The sequence below is a fragment of the Danio rerio genome, chromosome 25, assembly GCF_049306965.1.
Source record: "Danio rerio strain Tuebingen ecotype United States chromosome 25, GRCz12tu, whole genome shotgun sequence".
NCBI lineage: Eukaryota > Metazoa > Chordata > Actinopteri > Cypriniformes > Danionidae > Danio > Danio rerio.
Window position 1 is genome coordinate 13,566,398 of NC_133200.1, and position 21,876 is coordinate 13,588,273.

A 21,876-nucleotide genomic window follows, 5' to 3' on the forward strand; every position below is an offset into this window, starting at 1 on the left:
CCCTTCAAATTGACAATTCCAGTGACTTGTGACTCCCACTGTCCTCAAAGGTGGTTATAAACATACAAACAGTGCACACAATGGTGCACACACACCAATAGGAACCATACAAAGGAGCTTATTGACAACACAAAAATTATCTTATATTATTAAGCTATCGTAATAACCCCAGGGGGCGCAATCCAATGGAAAAAGAGTTAAAAGGCTGATGGCTTTTTATTATTTGCATGTTGTTTTTTTAACTGTTACTGATAAATAATATTGTTATCTTCTGTAGGTTATGGCAACACAATCTCACTGCAAGTCGTAACTTTTTGATTTGATTGTAATTGTTTGAATGAGAATTCGTACGATCTCATGCTTACAATTTAGAACAAATTGCTCATCCTCCAATGAAGGAGGGTTTAGGGGCGGGGTTGGTGCCTCGCCTGTTGCCAGCTTGTTTGTGTGTGTCATGACGTCACTCACTGTTTGTTTCCTGGAGTCTGGTAGGTCTTCCTTTGCGCACCTGCGGTGAGTTGCGCTACTACAAATTGGCTATAAATATGGAGTAACGTTGAGCAGAGAGAGAGGGCACTTTCAGACATCAAGGTTTATCTATTTTATTTTAACTTGCTGCCTTTTTTCTGGTATAAGTCCTACTTTATTATGATCGGTTATTTCTTGATTTTGTTAGTCTTAGGTTAATTTTGGATATTTGTTGGAGAACGCGAGTTTTGATTCTTTATTCATTCTTGCTTAGTTATGACACGTGATTTGTTTTATTGTTTTGTTGTAATAAATTTACTAGTTTAGATGAAACTGGATTCATGTTCCTCTTTATGTAGAGTTCCTTTGTGGATTCAAATAAATAAAAAATGGTCCGTAACATGCCTTCTTTTTTTAAATCGCACATTTTCGTACGACTGAATTTGCCACTAAACTGACAAAACGTAAAATGGTTATGTTTCTTCATGAGATCAGGATGGTTATGGATAAAATAGGTTAATTGTATTCGTTTAGTAAAATATATGATATTTTTGGAAATCATCAAGCGACCCCCACTCATTCTCGCGACCCCCGAGGGGGTCCAGACTCCCACTTTGAGAATCACTGTTACAGATAATCAAAAAAGTATATTGCTTAAAAGGGTTAATAATATTTAATTCTTATATTCTAGCCAAAATAAAACAAATAAGACTTTCTCCAGAAGAAAAAAATGTTATAGGAAATACTGTGAGAAATACCTCTGTTAAACACCATTTGTGAAATATTTAAAAAAAGACTAATAAAAAGGGTTAATAATTTGCATCAAGCTTCAATCAGAAGGACATTTCATCAACTCTGTAACAGCATTTAAGGGTTTACACTGAAAAGTGGTTATTTCATTTGCAGTAAAGTTCGCTTTTACAGAGTCTTGGCAAGTTTACGGAGTTAAAACAAGTGAGAATTACAGTGTCAGAAAAGGCATGACTCGGTGGCGTCCCGAGAGCGTTTCTCAGACAGAGGGTGTGCGAGTGCTGTGTAATTGTTTGTCTTCAGCCTGTATTTATCGTCAACCCTTGGATAATCAGAGTGTCAGGATCTTGTAGGCGCTGAAGCATATGCCTCATAAATTTAATGACTGGATTGTTTATTATCTGAACCATATATTTATGCGCTTTGCTTGTGGTCTGTCTCGTAGAGCAAGGTTTTCCCTAATTAAAACTGGACAATGAAAATGCCATCCTTAAAACATAATAATATGAATTATATGTAAGGTTATAATACACTATATGTTTGCTATGGGGCTACTGAAATTAACATGAAAAAAATCTGTTATGTGACCTTTGAAATGTGTGGCAGGACTTCATTGATCAAAGTGTGGGTTTTATATCAGATTGGAGCCAGATCAGAATATGATATTTCCAAAAATAATGTTTTAAAATGCAGAAAATAACAAATACTTTTCAGAAGAGGAACAAGTTATTTGATTAGGATTAAAAAGACTAAATAGCAAAAATAAATCCATTATGGTCTGATAAAATGTCTTCCCAATTAAAAAAAACAATAAATCAGAATAGGACAATGTTTTCATTTGTTTTAAATGAAAATCCGTTTTCTAAACTTTAAACATTTGTTGTTTTTTGTCTAAAAATAATTTAAAACTGAAATTAAATATAAATTACTATAAAATGTTTTCAATCCATGCGTATGTCAAAAATATAGTTTAAGCCTGAAGTGTGTATTTTTTTAGTGTATTTTTTAAATTATGTATATATATATTTTATATTAATTTTAGTTTTATACTTACATCTGGTACATGTCAGAGATCACACATCTGAATACACACAAATATAAGCACAAATTCTGTACATCCACTTTCCTTTTCAGCATATGCTTTCTTTTTTGTGGGCATGTACACTAATGTTATACATAATAAAAAAATAATAGAAGTAAAAAAATAAATAAATAAAAAAGTTAAAATTAAGTAAATAAAATAAAATGGGGGTGGAGGTGTCAAATAAGTAAAAATAAGTAGATAGGTAAAATAAGATATACATACACATCAGCATCCTTACGATTTTAGGTTAACAGAAAAGTTCGGGTCTAGGGGATGATAATTGCTCCATTTTTCCCAGAATGAAATAAATTGTTCCATTTTCTAATTACAAATGCGGTAATTTGCTCTATTTTCTAAATTTCCATTGTCATTTCTATCCATGCAATTAGGGTAGGACTTTCTTGTGACTACCATTTTTTTGGTAATGCTCTTTTTGACAGCCAACAACAAGATAATCATTAGATACTTATCCCTCTTTAACCATTCCTCAGGTATGTTTTTTTTTGTGTTAAAGTAATAGTTCACCCAAATTTTTATTTTGGTTGACTTGCATTTTATAAAATCACCAAAAACTATGATTTCAGCTCGAAATGTTCTTGTTTTTCTGAAGAAAAAAGGCTTTCCACCTCATGAATGGCCTGGAAAGTGATTAAATTAACAGCAAATTTTTGAGTGAACTGTCCCTTTAAAAACTGTATTCTATACTTTTTAGGACACTGGTGCATCACAAATTTTATCAATTCTTTTTAAAAAATCTTTATCTTTCTCTATCCACAGGACAGCTCACGCAAGAGGGAAAGCCGACGCCGCAACAGCAGCAGCGCAGAAAGCCCAGGAAGAGTGCAGGTTGGCCCGGATCACCGCCAAAGAGTTCTCCCCCTCTTTCCAGCACAGAGGAAACAGTGAGTGCAACCAGCCGAGTCTGGAGACTAAAAATACCCAGGCTTCAAACTGTTTGACAGCTTGACTAAGCTTTCCAGTTAGCTGCGAATGCTAAATACTCCAATAAGTAATTTGAAAACGCTCTCCCACCGCGATTTGAAAGTTGCATATGTTTTGATTTTCAGTGCCCTACTGACATAAATGTAAAAGAGGGGGCACTTATTTTGTAAGCTTTAGCCATTAGCAAGAGGAAGATATGTTAAGCCCAAAGTATATTTGGGTTTTTATGCATAAGGGATGGCATGTATGCATACAGTGTGCAGACAATTTACTTTCATCACCAGCATGATACAGGTGTACTAGAAGTGTGTCGCCAAATTGTTTTAATCACTTGTATTAATTTGTCTATGAACTACATATTTTGTCTACATGGTAAAACGGGCCTTCATTTCACAGTCTGGAAAGAAACCAGGGTTATAGAAAACAGCAACAAATAATAATAATGATAATAATAATAATTCCATACATTTATTTAGTGCTTTTCTGTACACTCAAAGCGCTTTACAAATTTCTGGAGGGAATCTCCACATCCACCACCAATGTGCAGCATCCACCTGGATGACACAACGGCAGCCATATTGCGCCAGACCGCACACCACACACAAGCTGATGGTGGAGAGGAGACAGAGTGATGAAGCCAATTAAGATATGAGGCCATGATGGACAGAGGCCAGTGGGTAAATTTAAGCAGGATGCCGGGGTTAAACCCCCACTCTTTTTTCGAAGAACATCCTGATATTTTAAACAACCAAAGAGAGTCAGGATCTCGGTTTAACATCTAATCCGAAAGACAAACGCTCACTGAGCAGCATAGTGTCCCCGTCAATATACTGGGGCGTTAGGACTCACACAGACAACTGGTTGAGTGCCCCCTGCAGGCCTAACTAACACTACTTCTGGCAGCAACCTGGCTTTCCCATGTGGTCTCCCATCCGGATACGATCCAGGTGTAGCCCTGCTTAGCTTTAGTGGGTGACCATGTGAGAGTTGCAGAGAGCTAGCTGCCGACTGAATAGGGCAAAACAATAGATGTCCACATTGACATGCGTATATGTAAAGTGACTTACAACTCTATTCTACACAAGCACAACGTTTGGATAGAAAAAGAATGTATACTAGATGAGGATGAATCTTTCTAATGTGAATAAGTTCAACACGCTATCAAAGAAATGTGCTTTCAAAGGTGTGCATGATGTGCACAAAGAAAATGAAGTATACGCTGCGCTTTAGACAGCTCAGAAGGAGCTCAGAAGCAGCCGAGTGAGGGTGAAAGCCTCTGTGTGTGTGTGTAGGTGCCGGATGAGTTCGGGGCTGTAGGGGTCAATGCCCCTACCGTGCCATGCGGGGGGAATGAGTGATAGAAGAGGCAATAAGAAGATAAGGGGAGGTCAGCGTTGACCTTTATGAAGAGCCCACGCGAAGCTACCCGACATACACAATGAAATTTATGCATGCACACACACACATATTCACACCACCCACATACATAAACACACATACTGTATACACAGTCACACTTTTGGTCGCTGTCACACCCCCACACACCGGCAGAATTCATACACTTTCAGATCACATCCCATCACCAAACACCCTTTACAGGAGAGCGATAAGCCTACATGCTGTGCTGCATCATTGTGTGCGACCTCCTGGAAGGGTTGATATTTCTAAATGATCAAGTTATGTCATCTAATGACTTTAGAAATGTTAGCACAAACTTGGCTGAGATGTGCTGACTTGCAGCAGATTTATAAATGATGTTTACAATTGGGTGTGCAAACCTTTATAGGGTTAAACTGAGAGTTATGTACTTGTGGGTACATGGGGATGTGCGCCTGTAGCGCAAACAGACTTGAAAATCTCCATTCTCATTAGCCAAGCTGATTAGAGCAACCGTGGTGCTGACTCTGGAAAGCTTTGATAAGTTATACTGTATCAAGCTTTCCCTGGATGGTTGCTTCGAGCAAACAAGGGTGGTGCAGAATAAACCAAAAGTGAGAATCAATAATATTTTAGTGTCAAAAAATGTCAACCCCAAAGTGGCACATCAACCAAACCTCAGTTTTGAATACACAATACACAAATGATGACAGTCTTCAAACTTATATGTATTAATGACAACTATGATTATCCTGTTGTGTGGTTGGGGTGGGCAACTCCAGTCAAGGAGGGCCACTTGTTCAGCTACATTCCCAGCGCAAACACCCTAAAAATATAACCTACATCAGGGATCAAACTTGTTTCTGGAGGTCCGGTGTCCTGCAGATTTTAGCTCCAACCCTAATCAGACACACCTGAACAAGCTAATCAAGGTCTTACTAGGTATACTTGAAACACCTAGGCAGGTGTGTTGAGGCAAGCTGGAGCTAAACCCTGCAGGGCACCGGACCTCCAGGAACGATATTGGTGACACCTGACCTACATCTTCAGACCTGTTCAGAAATTAAGGTCAGGTGTGTTTGAGTATAGATGGAGCTAAACTTTAAAAGATAGTGGTCCAGCAGGATCAGAGTTTCCTACCCAATCTTATGGCATCATAAGACTTGAATTTTAACACAGAAATTGTGTGAAAAAAACAAAACTTTTTGTTCTGAAATATGTAAACAAACAAGAATTTGAGGTCTTTGAGTTCCTGTATTATCTTTTATTTACACAACCATTTATATATGCTATATCTTATATTTACATCCCCTACACCCCCTTTTGCAGAATAAAGCTCAGCAATAAGCATGTGCCAAGCCTACATGTTTTAAATGTAAAACTCAGACTTGTGTCTTTGTGTCAAGTAGGAGTGGAGTGCCAGCGACCCAAACAGCAGAACTCGAGTGAGAACGATGTGGAAGTTATATCTAGTGGGACTGCAGACAGCACTGAACTCTATATGAAAGGCTCCACACCTCCGGATCTAACCCCGGATGTGAGTCCCACTCCCAGTCGGCCCTCTACGCCTCCACGTAGCCCGACCACCAAATCTTCCCACCGCACCAAAAATGCCCGCTTCTTGCGACAGACTGCAGTGGATGAGGAGCGTGGGGGAACACAAGAGATCCAGGTGCTGATGGAAGGGAGAGGTGGAGGTGGTGGTGGTGGTTCAGGTGGAGGTGGAGATTACCTGAGGGCTAACAGCTGGAGTGAGGAAAAGCGTCCCTCCCGTGGGGGGAGCAGTAGAGGTGGTAGTCGGGGTAGCAGCCGCTCTACAACCCCTTCAGTACAGGACGAGGTACGGGTCGGAGCGGCACGAGCCAATGGCCACAAGCACTCTTCTAATCATAAGCCTCGAGACCACAGTTCCTCCAATCACAAAACCCCAAGGGAAAGACGGCCAGATGGACCTTCGGCTTCCTGGACGTCTCAGCGGGTACATGGGGACAGTTTGGCTCACTCCCGTCTCCTTGAGCAGGATGAGGAAAAACTGAGCAATTATGAAATGGAGATGAGGCCGTTACAGCCAATGGACTCCCATAACTCCCAGAAGCCCTATGGGCATGGGGAGGAGCGGCATGGTCACTCAGAGACCCGTGCACATACGTTACAGCGACGGGGCAAGAACCGTGATCGGGAGCGGGATGTCCGGGATGCTTCGGGTCACAGGGACACCCGGGAGGGGCCAGCTTTGGACTCAGTGCAAAAATTGGACAGTCTACGAGTGGGGGAAAAGCTAGAGGCTCGGCCCCTCCGCAGGGACCTAACACTCTCACCCCCACAGAAATCCCCACCTATTGCACTAGAGCACGATGACGAGAATCAGTCTCAGCTCAAAGTGAACTCGGTAGGTAAGATGCACCACATAAACGCTCATAGTGAGAATGACTTTTAAGATTAGTTTACCCAAAGTTTGTTTTTTGGGGTGTTGAGACGGTCTAATCCTTTTCCTAGACTGTTTGGCCCAATCCCAATTCTATTTTTGTACCCCAACCCCTTTGTCTTAGCCCTTGAAACAAAGTGTGAAGGAGAAGGGCTTTAAATTTTACCCCTAAGGAATAGGACAGCCTACAACCCCTGCACATAACATCATATGTCATTGCGATCTCTTGCTTCATATGAGATTGACAATCGTGACTCCTGTAGTTATTACAGTTGCGTTATTTTCCTGGTATTTATCTACAGGAAATCATGGAAGGCAACAATATCATGCAATCAATAATGATATAATGTGGCAATAAGATCATAACTGTACTGTGCTTTTATACCGTGGCCATATTCATCCATGTAAACACAGGAAAACAACATTAACGTTACACCAGACACTTTAAAAAGGTCATTCTCAGCCACTAGACTTTTCTGACAGGGTATCCGAGTGTCATCGAGTTACAGGTGAGAAAGTATGCTGTGTGGGACTACTATACAGGAGTTACTATTAGGGATTCGAGATGGCCAAATTTAGAGGGTTTTATTTTATTAAAAGCATGACGGTAAAACCCTAGCGCAGTTATGAATATGTTAAAACAAATGCTTGTTTGTTGTAAAAATTTGTAATGACAAAAAATACTAATGTGTGCATCTCTCTACTTTACTTCCGTGTGCAGCCATTGTGGTCGTGTTTTCTGGAAATTTTTGTACCCCTTGGTTTCAAGTGTGGGTCTAAAAAAAAAATCTCAGTTTAAAGGGGTATCTAGCCCTTCCTTTTAAGGGGGTCACATACCGGATGCGCCACATCGCGCCACGCATCGCCATGCATTTTAGAATTCTAAGTATAGAATTCTATCAGTATACGCACACCGACACATAGCGGTGCCCAGCTATGACTGAGGACACTGTTCATATTTCTGCCATGCCACAGAGCACCACTAGAGTAGTTTACTAGAGTAGTGGCCATACGTCCAACTCTCATGTGCATGCCGTGTCTCAGTGTTTAGAGGTGCATCCAGTGTGTGAAGCCCTTTAGCCCAACGCCCTTAAGCTAAAGAGAATTTGGACAAGTAAGGGGGAAGTGCTTAGTGGTAGAATTGGGATTGGGCCTAAATTCTGAGTGCCAAACATTTCTAGCAATTCTGAGTCTGTGATTAGACAGGAATGTTTATTTAGCAACAGTTTTAAACTCTCCTAGTTCTTCAGAAGCAGGATCAGACATCTTTATTTGGTGATCTTTTTGATCAATTCTTTATACTTGCATAGAAGAGTGATAAAACAATTAAAGATCGCTGTTTAGAAATGTTAGAAACCCATATACTGTTAAAACCAGAAGTTTACATACAATGTAAAAAAAAAAAATCAGATGTTAATGTGACCAAACTTTTTCTCTTTTAGGTAAGTTAGGAATATCAAATTTGTTCCTGTTATGCTTAATAGCAGGATAATGAGAGATATTTTTTGAGAAATTGTTATAGCTTGTCCAGAAAGTCAAGCTTACATACAATAAGATTCTTATGCCTCTGAAAAAGCTCAGATGATGGTGTCAAGGTTTTGGAAGTTTATGATTGGCTAATTGACAACATTTAAGTTAATTGGAGGCACAACTGTATAATGGTATTTAGGGAAAACCTCAACATGGGGAAAATCAACAAGCCAGAATCAACAAAAAAGCCAGTTTACAATTTGCTAAATTACACTGGGAAAAGACGAATTGGAGATATTTTCTGTGGTCTGATGGAACTAAGATTGAACTGTTTGGCCATAATGACCAGTGTTACATCTGAGGGACAAAGGGGAAAGCTTACAAGCCTAGGAACACCATCCCAACTATGAATTATGGGGGGCAGCAGCATCATGTTGTGGGGCTGTTTTGCTGCAGGTGGGACTGGTCCACTTCACAGCATAGATGAAGAACATTGTGACATAGAAGAACATAGAAGAAAGAACATTGTGTAGAAATACTGAAGCAACATCTAAAGACATCAGCCAGGAAATTAAAACTTGGCCACAAATGGGTCTTCCAAACAAACCATGACCCTAAGCATACTGCCAAATTAGTTAAAATGTGCTTTAAGGACAGCAGAGTGAATGTTTTGGAGTGGCCATCACAAAGCCCTAATCTCAATCCTATAGAAAATTTGTGGGCAGAGTTTAAAAAGCTTGTGCGAGCAAGACAGCCTACAAATCTGACTCAGTTACACCAATTCTGTCAGGAGGAATGAGCCAAAATTCCTAAAAACTATTGTGAGGAGCTTGTGGAAGGATACCCAAAACATTTGACCAAAGTTACACAGTTTAAAGGCAAAGCTAAAAAAAATGGTAATGTATGTAAACTTGTGACTGTCTAGAAATTAATAAGAATTCTCTAAAAAATAAAAATTACCTCATTATTCTTGCATTTAGCAAGTGTAAATGATTTAGGTAATCCTAACAGACCTAAAATAGTAACGTTTAGTATGATTTACCATCAGACATTTTTTCAAAAATGGTTATGTTCCTTTTTTTAAAGTGTATGTAAACTTCTGGTGGTAACTGTAGGTTTCGTAACAAAAGAGTTGAAGACAGAATCTTAATTTCTGTGTGAACTTGTGCTTGAATTATGCTTTTATTCGTCTTTATCATACTGTACAGCTTTAAATGACAGTAAATGATCTGTTTGGTGAATCATATCAAGACTGAATTATGAAACCCAGTTACATAATTTTAAAATAGATCAAATACATATCTAATCAACTGTGTCCACACCAGCTGAGTTAGTATGCATCGATGCCTGAGATCACATAGGTAGGAAAAATAACCTCCACAAACACATTGTAAATGTGTGGACTTTCACAGCACACAAGAACCAACAACAGACCAGATACACAACTGGACAAGCATCCAAACTTTAAACTGTCCCCCTCCATTGCCTAGCGGTGCTACGATCTCTTGCTGCACTAAGAACACCTTGGTAACAGCAAATTGGCAAAGTGGCTCCTTCCACAACGCAGCCCTGCATTGGCTGTTCCACACTCTGTTGCTAAGGAACAGCTTATGCCTTGCTCGGGCTGCAGCCAATCAAATGACAAGAGTGAGTTCTAGGAAGGAGGGGGTTTATGTTTGTAGCCGCAGAGAGGCAAGCAATGCAGCAGACTTGTGTAAGACAGGTTAACATGAAACAGAAACACATCCGCACAATAGATAGCCCTGATTAAGGAATTAGCAAACACTGTCAATGCTTTTAACAACATTTATACGTCTCTGGGACATCTAAACAACTGATTAGCTAAGCACAGGAGGAGGGAAAAACAGGCCTTACACAGCGCACAACTGTCTGGCTCTACAATAAAACAACTGAAAAGAGCAAAACGTGGTTGCTCAACAGGAAGATGTGCTAAATGTGACTGTGAGATACACTTGTCCTGATTCATTGTGCAAAATCAGCGCTCACAGCGTCTTCTTAACAGTACTGTGTTCGGTTCGCTTGTCACAGCCTAATTTCATGCCTCACATGTGTCTTGCATGTGCAGCACGCGTGTCCCTCTGCTCAAAGGTTGTAAACATTGTCCATGACACGCTTACATGAGCCCATCAATTAAAAAGTGCGCTCCACAAACCTGGCTCTTTGCAAGTACGTTCATCCTTATGAGGGCTGGTACAATGCAGTACAGATTCTCATTTCCATTGAGATAATACCGTATCTCTTCGGTGAGCCGAGGGGACTGGAATAATCATGCGGCGTTCTTTAAACATGCACTGTATTGTGCAAATGTGTTTTGCAGTGAATCTGGGACTTGACAAATTTACTAAACAGAAACAACCCGAGCAGGTGCAGATTTACTCTGCAGGTGTAAAAACGCGCAGGAAGAGAACAAGAAAAGTAATTCAGTTACTGGCATTTTTAGTAGCTCAAACATGAGCAAATAGCTCAAATCAGAGCACTATTGCTAACCTTTAGGTGAACATCTAATCTAAGTTATACTACTTAAATACAAACGGTCTTGTAAGTAGGAGTTTGAGCTCAGGTAGATTTCGAGAACTCCCCTGCTGTAGTAGCTAATGAACAGATAGTGACTGCTCTTAGGAGATAACTACTTACTAGAAGCATGTCTATGGTGCCGATTTGGATAAGTCAATTAGCTTAAGTTGCATGACGGTTGGAGGAAAACAGGAGAAAACCCATGTGAGCACGAGGAGAACGCGTAAACTCCGCAGAGAAACGTCGGCTGGCTTGATATGACTAGAACAGTGCTAACCAGTGGGCCAACTGTGTCAACCATTGAGGAAAGGAGGGGGAGTAGGGGTGGTAGGGGGAATTCTTCAAAACGAAGATGGCTGTCATATGGAACTTAAGATATTTAAAGTGGCTTAGGAATCGTCTGATTGGTGGATTATAAATTGGATAATGCGGGACCAGATGCAAGCAATCATAAGCATGTGATCCTCTCGAATTAGTTTATAAATAAACTTCACTTATAAATATGTGGCTCTTTTTGGATTCTCGGAAGCTATGAAAATTAAAAATGTAACACAGGAAATACGTTAGGACCATTGTTGTTGTTTACATCCCTCAAAATGGTCTATAGATCGTATAAAGCCTGTTTTTCTTTGATAGGATAGAACACTCATAAATAGTGTAGTTCTCTTGTTTTTTTTTTTTTTGTGCATAAAATAATAATATAACTCAATCCCATGCACATTGTGTTAACAAATCCTGACCTTTCCATTCTTCTCTTTCCCCCCCAACAGGGCTCCAACTCGATTCTGGTAGTCATGGTGATTTTGCTCAACATTGGAGTCGCCATTTTGTTTGTTCATTTTTTTATTTGAACTCTGCATCGCCTATCAGTTCCTCTTCTCTGACTACACTATTACCGAAGTGTCATCACAACCGATCTGGTCCCGGCTCGTATTTTTTTAAAACAAAGACCACTGTACTTCCATTGAAGTTACAGCATGTCAACAGGAGGTCTGAGGAAGGCAACAACACAAAAACTGGGCTCAGCGGTTCCGTCTGCTTTTCTGTCTCCAAAGAGCTCATGTTGGTTTCTTAATTTGATTTTCTTTTCTAAATCTGAAATAGTTACAAGCATCCTTTTGAACTTCTAGTTTTATCCTATGTATTCACTCACTCATTGATGCTGTTATGAATTGATATACTTGTTTCTCTTTTGTTTTCTTTCATATTCCTTACTTGCCTTTTTCTCGATGATGCTGGTGGCTTTTGTTTGTTTCCTTTGGGTTTGGTTTGTATTTGGGCGTTGGACTCATTTGAATGGTGGCTTTGGTGAGGGAGGGTGTGCAAGGTGGCGTAAGGGTGAAGGGCGACCACCATCAACATCCTTTCGGGTGACGGCAGCGTTACACAGCTATGATGTCAACAAGGTTCAAAGTGATGGGAAACGGCCCCTGTCTAACCCCACCCGCCTCCCTCGCGCACCACTCCAAAGCATTGCTTATGTTTCTTCATGTCCTTGTTTTTGTCACCCATCAGAATAACCCACCAAGCGCTCCTATCATTACACCTCCATCTACCTTCTGTGTGGTACGTCAAATACCAGTGGACCCCAGAATGTCATGGTGGGCCTGAATTGAGACACTTTATCTCCATTGGACCTAAAATAAGGGGCAAAGCTTTTTGTTGTCGACACACCTTTGAATTCGCCTAAAAATGTTGCACATGTCGAAAAGAAATGGGCTTAACAAGCACAACCACACCAAAGTGGGTTAGTAAAAGTTCTGGTAATCACAGAAACACAGCGCCACCAGCGTTTCAGCATCTGCAACATTTGCACTCAGGCGAATCTGACCCATATGCATTTGGAAAAATTCCCAGATTCAGAAGTTCTAAGATCTGAAAGGGCTTCATCATTAATCTTGCTCCAAATGAAACTTTTTTTTTTCCTACCGAATAAATCATAACACAGTTCGACTTATTTATCTTTTCATAAACGGGTTCTGCATGTAAGATTATATACTGTACATTCAATACAACGTAGCATGGGTTGCACTTTCCTTTGAGCATTTTATGTTCTTTAAACATTCTTTAAATGTTGTATGAGGGCTAGCACATGACATTCTGTGAGGTCATCATCATTATGAACTTCTTAAAGACCGCCCCCTACTCTCTTTGATGAAATCACAAGAATGTGCGAGCTCCTGCCAACCTCACCATGCACACCTGAAAGCCACATGCTGCGCGAGATGCTGGCGTTCCCGACCAGACATTCAAGAGACTGTTAACGTTTTTTTCCCAACTGCTGCTTTCGAAAAACAAATATTTATTGATAAAAAGGAAAAAAAAAACTTTTTTAGCTATTTGCAAGACGTCTGAAAAATGCCGACTGCCTTGTTTTTCTAAAAGTAAAAGAAAAAAAAACACAAAGTTGCATGCTAACGTATGTTTTAGTTTTGTACAGATAACCTTATTGAGGAAAAAAAAAACATACGGAAATGTGTGCTAGTGGTTTCGGACACGTTGTAAAACCTGCAAATATTGATTTCATTTGGACTTAAAATCTTCAACACACACTCATGTAAATCTGTAGGTATTGTTGATGACTGATGTACGATCAGATTTGTGAGATCAAACTCGCTTTAGATATCGATGCACTAAGGCACACAAAATCTAAACTACTTCCAGAGTTTCTTGCCCCTTGGTTAAGGTCACGTTCTTTGGGGCATGGATGTCACCCAAGTAAAAATCACATTCCAGAGCCTAATAGACTTCCTTTTGGACCCTCTAAAGCCTCTGGGCCCTGTGCACTCTGGCCCCATCATTTTCTAAGCCCCTGATTTGATTTTTAGGAGATGTGTGCGTCACATACTTTAATAGTCCACCCAGAAACAAAGCAGCTTCGCCACCAAACCCCTTGCGGAAAGAGCAAACCTTCAAGACTAAAATTGTAATAATGAGCATGCATTAAGACAAATTAAATGCTGTACTGTCCAAACTATCAAAAGTAGAACTCTTGATGACTAAAGCGCAAACTCTGGTATGAGTGATTTATTGATCGCACATTGGACATTTACCCCTAAACATAATGCTAAGCTGAGCAATTTTTATGGACAGAATTTCAAGGCGCAGCTTTGGGTTGGAGAGGGTCCGGTTTGGAGACCACAGTATTATATCTCTGTTGTTTGTCGATGATGTTGTTCTGTTGGCTTCATCGAACATGGACGTTTAGCATGCACTGGGGTGGTTTGCTGCCGAGTGTGACGCAGCTGTGATGAGAATCAGCACCTCCAAGTCCGAGGCCATGATGCTCCACCGGAAAAAGATGGTTTGCCATCTTCAAGTTGGAAGAAAGTCCTTGCCCCAGGTGGAGGAGGTTTTGTTCACGAGTGAGGGAAGGATGGAACGTGAGATTGACAGGCGGATTGGTGCAGTGGCAGCTGTAATGCGGTCAATGTACCAGTCTATTGTGTTGAAGAAAGAGCTGAAAGGCGAAGCTTTCGATTTACCGCTCAATCTACGTTCCTACTCTCACCTATGGTCATCAGCTCTGGGTCATGTCCGAGAGCACAAGATCTCAGATACAATCGACCGAAATAGTTTTTCTTTGCAGGGTGGCAGGGCACACCCTTATAGATAGGGTGAGGAGCTCTGTCCTCCGGAAGGAGCTCAGAGTAGAGCCGCTGCTCCTCCACATCGAGAGAAGTCAGCTGAGGTGGCTCGGGCATCTGTTTTGGATGCCCCCCTGGACGCCAGCTTAGGGAAGTGTTCCAGGCATTTCCCACTGGGAGGAGGCCTTAGCGAAGACCCAGGACACACTGAAGGGACTATGTCTCTCCACTGGCCTGGTAACGCCTTGGGATCCCCCGGGGGAGCTGGAGGAAGTGTCTAAGGAGAGGGAAGTCTGGGGTTCTCCCCTAAGACTGCTGCCCCTGCAACCTGGCCCCAGAAAAGCAGATACAAATGAAATTAAATGAAAAAAAAAATGAAATAACTATGATTGGTTGTTTTACATGTCGATCAGACAATCTTTAGGGACCTTCTGCCATTAGTCTGGCTTTGCATGCGAGGTTCAACCCTAAAACTGACCCATGAAGAAATTCAACAAAAACGTACAAAAGTGATTGTGCACATTCAAGCAGTTCGCCAACGTGCTTACAAACTATCATAAGAGTGTGTTGAAATATTTTACCTTTTTGGCCAGCTCCATGATCCAAAGTGGAATAGGTCTGATCGGGCATGCCAATGATAAACCCGAGGTCTTGACATCCAATGGCCTTTCCGCCCAAAATCGAAACTAAAACAAATCAAAGAGAGGTGTTTTGTTTATTTTTTTATAGCCAGTTAACAGAACGCAAAGACTGAGATGTTTTTATAGCATGTGTGTATGGGCTTGTACTCTTCCCCCCCTTGAGTCTGTCCTCCTTGCAATGATTCATTCACAGTTTGTGTACTCTCTCTATCCCTCTTTCTCGCCCACCTCCCTTCCTTCCCCATATTTCTCCGTTTCTCTATCCAGCCGAAAAAGAAAACCAAAAGACCGAAAAATGTAATAGTACAACTATTCTGATGTAAAAGGACACAAGCTTGGGGAGGGCCAAATGTATGGAGTCGTACATTTGCTCACCTCGCCTTGAGTCCTTGGGTTGGTCCACGAAGTTTGCAACTCGCTGACTGGCTCACTTTGATACCACAACGGCTGTATGTGACGGGGATGGTGGGATTCCAAAGGGTCTTTAAAGCAGGAGGCTTCTGCAGTTGACCCGCACCGCCGGCTCTTGTATCGTTTGACCTGGATGTATCCGTCACCCTATGCGCCTATAGCATGCCCAAGCATGCCCAGTTCTTTTATCTCTCTTTCTCTTCCTCTGTCATTCAGTTCTTTACTTTTCCTGGGGGTCTGTTTCTTTTTTGAGTTATATGGAGAAAATAATGAAAGTGTTTGAAAGTAAGCACTTGTGTTGTGGTTATTGAGTCTGTTTTCTGAGTCATGTTTTGTCCGGGAAAATATAGATAATTATAGAAATTATACAGTGGAGACACAAATAATGACATAAAATGTCCTAAATTTTGAGATTGCCAAGTCTACTTTGAGGTTATCCTTTAAGTTTATTTCATAAACAACACACTTTGAGGCACAGTATAAATGAAAATGGAACTCAAATGGGATATTTAAAAAAGAAAACCAATCCAAACAAACACAACAAACATTCTGAGATACCTCTTAATTATTGGTGTTATACTAGTATTTGGTGGTTATTTTCTTAACTGTCTGATAAAACCTATTGAACAAACAGTTTAACTTTCTTTTTTTCCACTGACTTTGCAAGATTGTGAGCCTAAAGAGACTGAAACTATCTGAGAGCAGGTTGTTTAGATCAGTGGTCCCCAACCTTTTTATCACTGCGTACCAGTCAAAGCTTGACAATTTTACCATGGCCAGTGGGGTGAGTATAGGTAGATTATTAGCCGATCAATTGTTTTCTTAGAGGATGACAAGCTGACAAAACATTGCTGCAACTCTGAAACAAGTTTTATTTACTTTTATTATAAAAAGCACTGCAGTGTTTGTCAGAGATAATTAGTCTACAGAAATGTGTATATTCCATATAAAATATGAAGCTGACCGCTCAGTTCTTGTCACATGACTCGGAGCATTCAAAAGATTTTTTTTTAAACTGTGTTCACCTGGAAGGTGCGAGCACATTGCGCCTCTTGTGCGTGTCTCTCCCAGAATGCACACAAGCCACGCGCCTCTATTGAAAATAGCAAACTTGTGTGCAGAAAAGACATCATTTTTGAATGACTGCCACCGCTGTCATTTGCAATCTCCAGCAGTTGATCTTCTTGCACAGACATGCTGGATTCAACTGATCTATTGACAAATGGGTTGTGAATTTATACCGTTTGCAGTTTGGGTGTCCTTCACAGGACCCGGTGATTTTTTTTTAAAATAAAATATTTTTTTAAATGAAAGATTGTTCAGACTCGGGTAATAAATAAAAGGGAAAAGATTCATAATTAATTATTAATTAACTTGGTACCAATTGATACACAAAGAGAGGGTTGGCGACCACTGGTTTAGATGAAGACCCTTTCATACACTGCAAGACAAGCTGGTCATTCCAAATCCTTGATTTCTAGAATATTACATCTTTACAATGTCTCATTTAAGTCTCCCAAAAAGACAGATCATCCACAAAAGACAAACGCAAGTACTGGATAGAACAAACATTTTGCCTGATTACTTACATAATAACGACGCTTTGTGGATTAAAACCTAATTTTGAAAATGGGTTTCAGAGTGCAAGTTTTTGAAAATGCCAACATTATCATTTCCACACTGTGAAAATGTAATGACAAAACGTTTATACAAAAATAATATTTTATGTTGCTTTAACTTATTTTAATACGTTAATCAGGTTTTAACTAAATTGTTTAACAGTTTGCAGTCATTTTGCTTAATGTAAGTTAAGATGACTAGAAAAGTTAATTTGATTCAACTAAAAAAATTAAGCCAGCACAATTTTTTTACAGTGCATGTAAACATAAATTATGGGATTCTTTAAAAAAATGGTTACGTATCGTGTAACATTTTATCAGCTCGAACCAGTCAGGCCATTCTCCTCTGGCATCAACAAGGCATTTCCACCCACAGAACTGCCGCTTCACTGGATATTTTCTCATTTTCAGACCAATCTCTATAAACCCCAGAGAAGGTTGTGCGTGAAAACCTGGTAGATCAGCAGTTTCTGAAATACTCAGACCAGCACGTCTGGCAGCAACAACCATGACATGTTCACAGTCACTTAAATCAAATTTCTTCCTCATTCTGATCTGCATGTTTGAACTGCATCAGATTGTTTTGACCATGTCTACATGCCTAAATGCACTGAGAAATTTGCATTAATGAGCAGTTGGACAGGTTTACCTAATTAAGTAGCCGGAAAACTTTTTCCATTTTTGACTATATCGATGTGTAAAAGTCGCCTATAAGAAAATTTGGATTGAAAGCTTCAAGTTTTCCATCAGTAGAACAGCATTCCTGTTTCCACACATTCCCGTTTCTACCTTTCGATAACTGTAAATGGAAAAAGATGTTCTTGACTGACTTCTTCCATTTTCAGTTTTAATTCAAGTCCCATAAGATTCAGAAGGCAGAAGACTTCAAATAAAAACAGGTGAAGGACTCGGATCACTCCAATGTGAGTATAACTACAGCAACCTTCATATTAAATGTCCTCCAGCAAACCAGACGTGTCGTCGAGATTTAAGTGCATGTCTCATAAAACACATGAGAATTATCTTATTTGGGGGAAAAAACACAGTTCATATTTGTCAGGACGTCCTCCACACAGACTGTCAAAAATGTAAATGTACCAACTTGATGGATTGCAGATACAAAAAAAAAAAAATGCAGCAAAATATGAAATACAGTCTGCAGGGGCACAAGGCCAATTCATTTTATCTTCAAAGTCTCTCTCTCATGTCCTTGTTTTGTCTCTTTCTTTCACTTTCATCCTTGTCCTCTCCTGCAGAAAATAACCCCGCGTCACTTCTCCTATTCTCGCATCACTGAGGTGCAATGCTACCAAACAAGTGGAAAAAACTCACCCCGATAACCGACGCGTTTGTATTGCGCCTGTCCACAGAGACACCTGTGCAAAACCCCTTCATCTTAAAGAGGAATATTTACCTGAAATTGAAAATTCTCTGATTATTCGCTCACCTTCAAGTCGCTCCAAACCCATCTGACCGACTTTCTTCTGTGAAACATGAAAGAAGACGTTTTTGAAGGCTGTCTTGGCTGCTCTTTTTCATATCACGAAAGTGGATGAGTGTCTGTCAGCCTCAAAAGAAGACACAAAAAACACCCGTTCACACCAAGAATGAACACTATTAAGATGTTGGTAACTATGTTAGTTCCATACCAGTGCCCAGTGCTATTCTGCCACTTTAAATGCTGAAAGATAAATCTTCTAAATTCTTCTCATCATGAATACGCAGATACATCACTCTAAAAGTAATTCTAACAATATCACGTACAGTATGTGGACTAAAAAACTGTAATAAAAAATTACAGCAATTGGTCAATTTGCACAAGTTTCTGCTCTGGGCTTTTCTTTTTTTTTTGGTTGTACCTCTGTCTTACTTTTTCTCCTACTTATGATGGCCCCATAAAAGTGACCAAAGAAACGTCCTTGTTAAATGTACTTATGCTGAGTTTACGACAATTGTGGACTTCAATATTTGCGCAAGTAAGTTACATACAAAGTCAATGCAAACACGTAACACATAAAAACAAAAAAAATAATACTTGCAGCGCGACATTAATGACGAGAAAGGCGCTACCTGATTGCCGCAAACTCATTGAATTAGTCTCTATTGTTGTCTAAGTTTAAACAACTGAACTCAAACAAAAAAAAATAAAAATTGTGAGAAAAACATCCCCTTATAAGCTACAACAAATTATTGCAGCGTGACATTAATGATGAAAAGGCGAAACCTGTTTGCCGCAAACGCATTGAATTCGCCTCTATTGTTGTCTAAGTTCAAACAATTTAACTCAAACTATGAAATTGTAAGGAGAAAAACATTCTGTGAGTAAACTAAAACAAATTATTGCAGCGCGTCATTAATGGCGAGAAAGGCACGACCTGTTTGCCGCAAACACATTGAAATAATCTCTATTACTGTCTAAGTTAAAACAACTAAACTCAAACAAAAAAAAAATTGTGAGGAGAAAAACATCCCCTTATAAACTAAAACAAATTATTGTAGCGCGGCATTAATAACAAGAAAGGCGCAACCTGGTTGCCACAAACTCATTGAATTAGTCTCTATTGTTGTCTAAGTTTAAACAGCTGAACTCAAACTATAAAAAATTGTGAGGGGAAAAACATCCCCTTATAAACTAGAACAAATTATTGCAGCGTGACATTAATGACGAAAAAGGCAAAACCTTTTTGCAGCAAATGCATTGAATTCGTTTCTAGTAGTAGATGATATTGGACGCAGCCTCAGTGTTTCTCAACTACGTTTCCAACCGGCTCTGCACATTTTCCATGGCCTCATCCAGGATCGCCAACTACTCAGTAGGTACTGCATTTGAATTTGAATGTACTACTCAGCTGTACGTTCTATAAAGTGCAGAATGTGAGCAGTATAAATAGAATTAGGACATACTACATCCGCCATTTTGTTATTGTCATGTGACCTACCCACATCAGTTGCGTCGCTTCACTCCCATTCATGAATTCTCTCACGGGGCATCATGAGATGGGATGCACACTTCGAAATCTCACTGGAAGAAGTAGGTCGCATACTCATTTTTGAATTCTATGAATTCGGACATACTACTCAGCTCGCATACTGATTTTAGCGTAGTATGTAGTATGGAAGTATGCGGTTTCATGTCTCCTTAAACAAACACACCTGATTCTTATCATCGGCTCATTGGCAGAGACTGAAAGACCTGTAATGGGTGTGATAGACAAGAAGACATCCAAAACATGCAGTGCTGGTGTTCCTCTGGAAGCCTGGTTAAGAAACACTGACATCTATGACATATACACATACAGTATACCAGTGTACTTCTTTTGACCCTATTGGGCATCGGGGGTATTTTCTGTCTCACCTCCACCAGAACTGTGTGCCAGACCAGCTGCCTGTCTGTTGGGTGGACGTCTGCAAGGAAGTTAAGCCAATTTTGTCTGAGATTACTGTAACAGAGTCACTGTGTAGAGTTCAGCCTTGTCCCAGCACTAGAAGAGGATTATGGGTGATTTCTTTAAATCTATTGGTAAGACGGAAGTCGAGAAGGAGAGAGAGAGAGAGAGAGAGAGAGAGAGAGAGAAGTCTCAAAATGCATTTCCAGTTCACCTTAAAATCTAAAAGAGAAAGAAAATATATATTGCATAAAGACAACATTTACTTTAACATGGTTCTATACATTTTATATTCATCCTCCTATATTTAAATATATTTAAAAGAATGAATGTTTTTATACCATTATACAATTATTTTAAACATAAAGAGCGTACAACAATTATTGTATTATTAATGAATTTTACAAGCGATCTTTAAGCAATTGGACTAAATTTTTGTAAATGTTTTTATTTTAAAGTTAAAAAAAAATACTGCAATACTGCTATTTCATATAAACATCAAGGTATTCGTATAAAAATGTGAATTATACAGAATTTGCACAAAAACTCAATTATAATAAAAGTAGGTTTATTTATGTTATTGTTAAATTTTAAAACCTTTTTTTTTTTTTACATTTTTGTTAAAAAGTTTCACTTATTAAACACAATAAAAACTGTAAAATATAACTCTTTATTATTATTATTATTGCTGAAGTTGAAACAGTTTTGTTGCTTTCTATTTTTCTTTGACGAGTAGTTTTCTTACAATATACAGTGCTCAGCATATACGAGTAAACCCCTGACAAATCTAGCTTTCAAATTCATATTTAACAGGAAGCTCTACTATATTATATTTGTGCATATGCATTAGTTTAGTCAGTACTGAAGCCAAATCTGGAGATTATCTAACAAAATAACTTATGATAACGGTCTAAAAAGTAGTACAGCCAAATTTATGTCAAAGAAAAATATTAAATACAAATAAAAAAAAGGAAAAATCAAGAGAAACAAATAACTGACAAATTTTGTAGAAATTTTAGGCTGTAATTTTTTATTTATTTTTATTTTATTGCAATATTATTTAATAGTATATTCCTTCAATTTCTAAATATGTTTGGTGACTAAAACATTATTTTAATAAATATATCTGTTTAATTAATCTGTTTTGTTTAAATGCACCAAAATACATTGCCTATATTCAC

General features: G+C 39.3%; 2 protein-coding genes across 12 annotated transcripts in view; one reads left to right on the plus strand and one right to left on the minus strand.

Annotated features, from left to right (window-relative positions):
- jph3b (junctophilin 3b) overlaps nucleotides 1–11,902 on the plus strand; it is a 52,683-nt gene extending 40,781 nt beyond the window's left edge. The window contains 3 exon segments of the mRNA NM_001122702.1: nucleotides 3,080–3,204; nucleotides 6,031–7,010; nucleotides 11,822–11,902. Of these exon segments, the coding sequence (NP_001116174.1) occupies nucleotides 3,080–3,204; nucleotides 6,031–7,010; nucleotides 11,822–11,902 (1,186 nt within the window).
- Nucleotides 11,903–12,241: 339 nt separating this feature from the next.
- klhdc4 (kelch domain containing 4) overlaps nucleotides 12,242–21,876 on the minus strand; it is a 31,649-nt gene continuing 22,014 nt past the window's right edge. Inside the window, exons 13-18 of one of the 11 annotated variants that reach the window (XR_012399948.1) lie at nucleotides 20,665–20,823; nucleotides 20,463–20,566; nucleotides 20,249–20,331; nucleotides 18,757–18,877; nucleotides 18,642–18,685; nucleotides 18,392–18,559 (exon numbers count right to left, since the gene is read on the minus strand). The gene's annotated coding sequence lies outside the window, so the exon portion shown is untranslated. Of the gene's footprint in view, nucleotides 15,325–15,654; nucleotides 15,934–18,391; nucleotides 18,560–18,641; nucleotides 18,878–19,145; nucleotides 20,824–21,876 lie in introns of those variants that run through there. The other 10 variants (XR_012399951.1, XR_012399954.1, XR_012399949.1 and 7 more) reach the window with 10 other exon arrangements.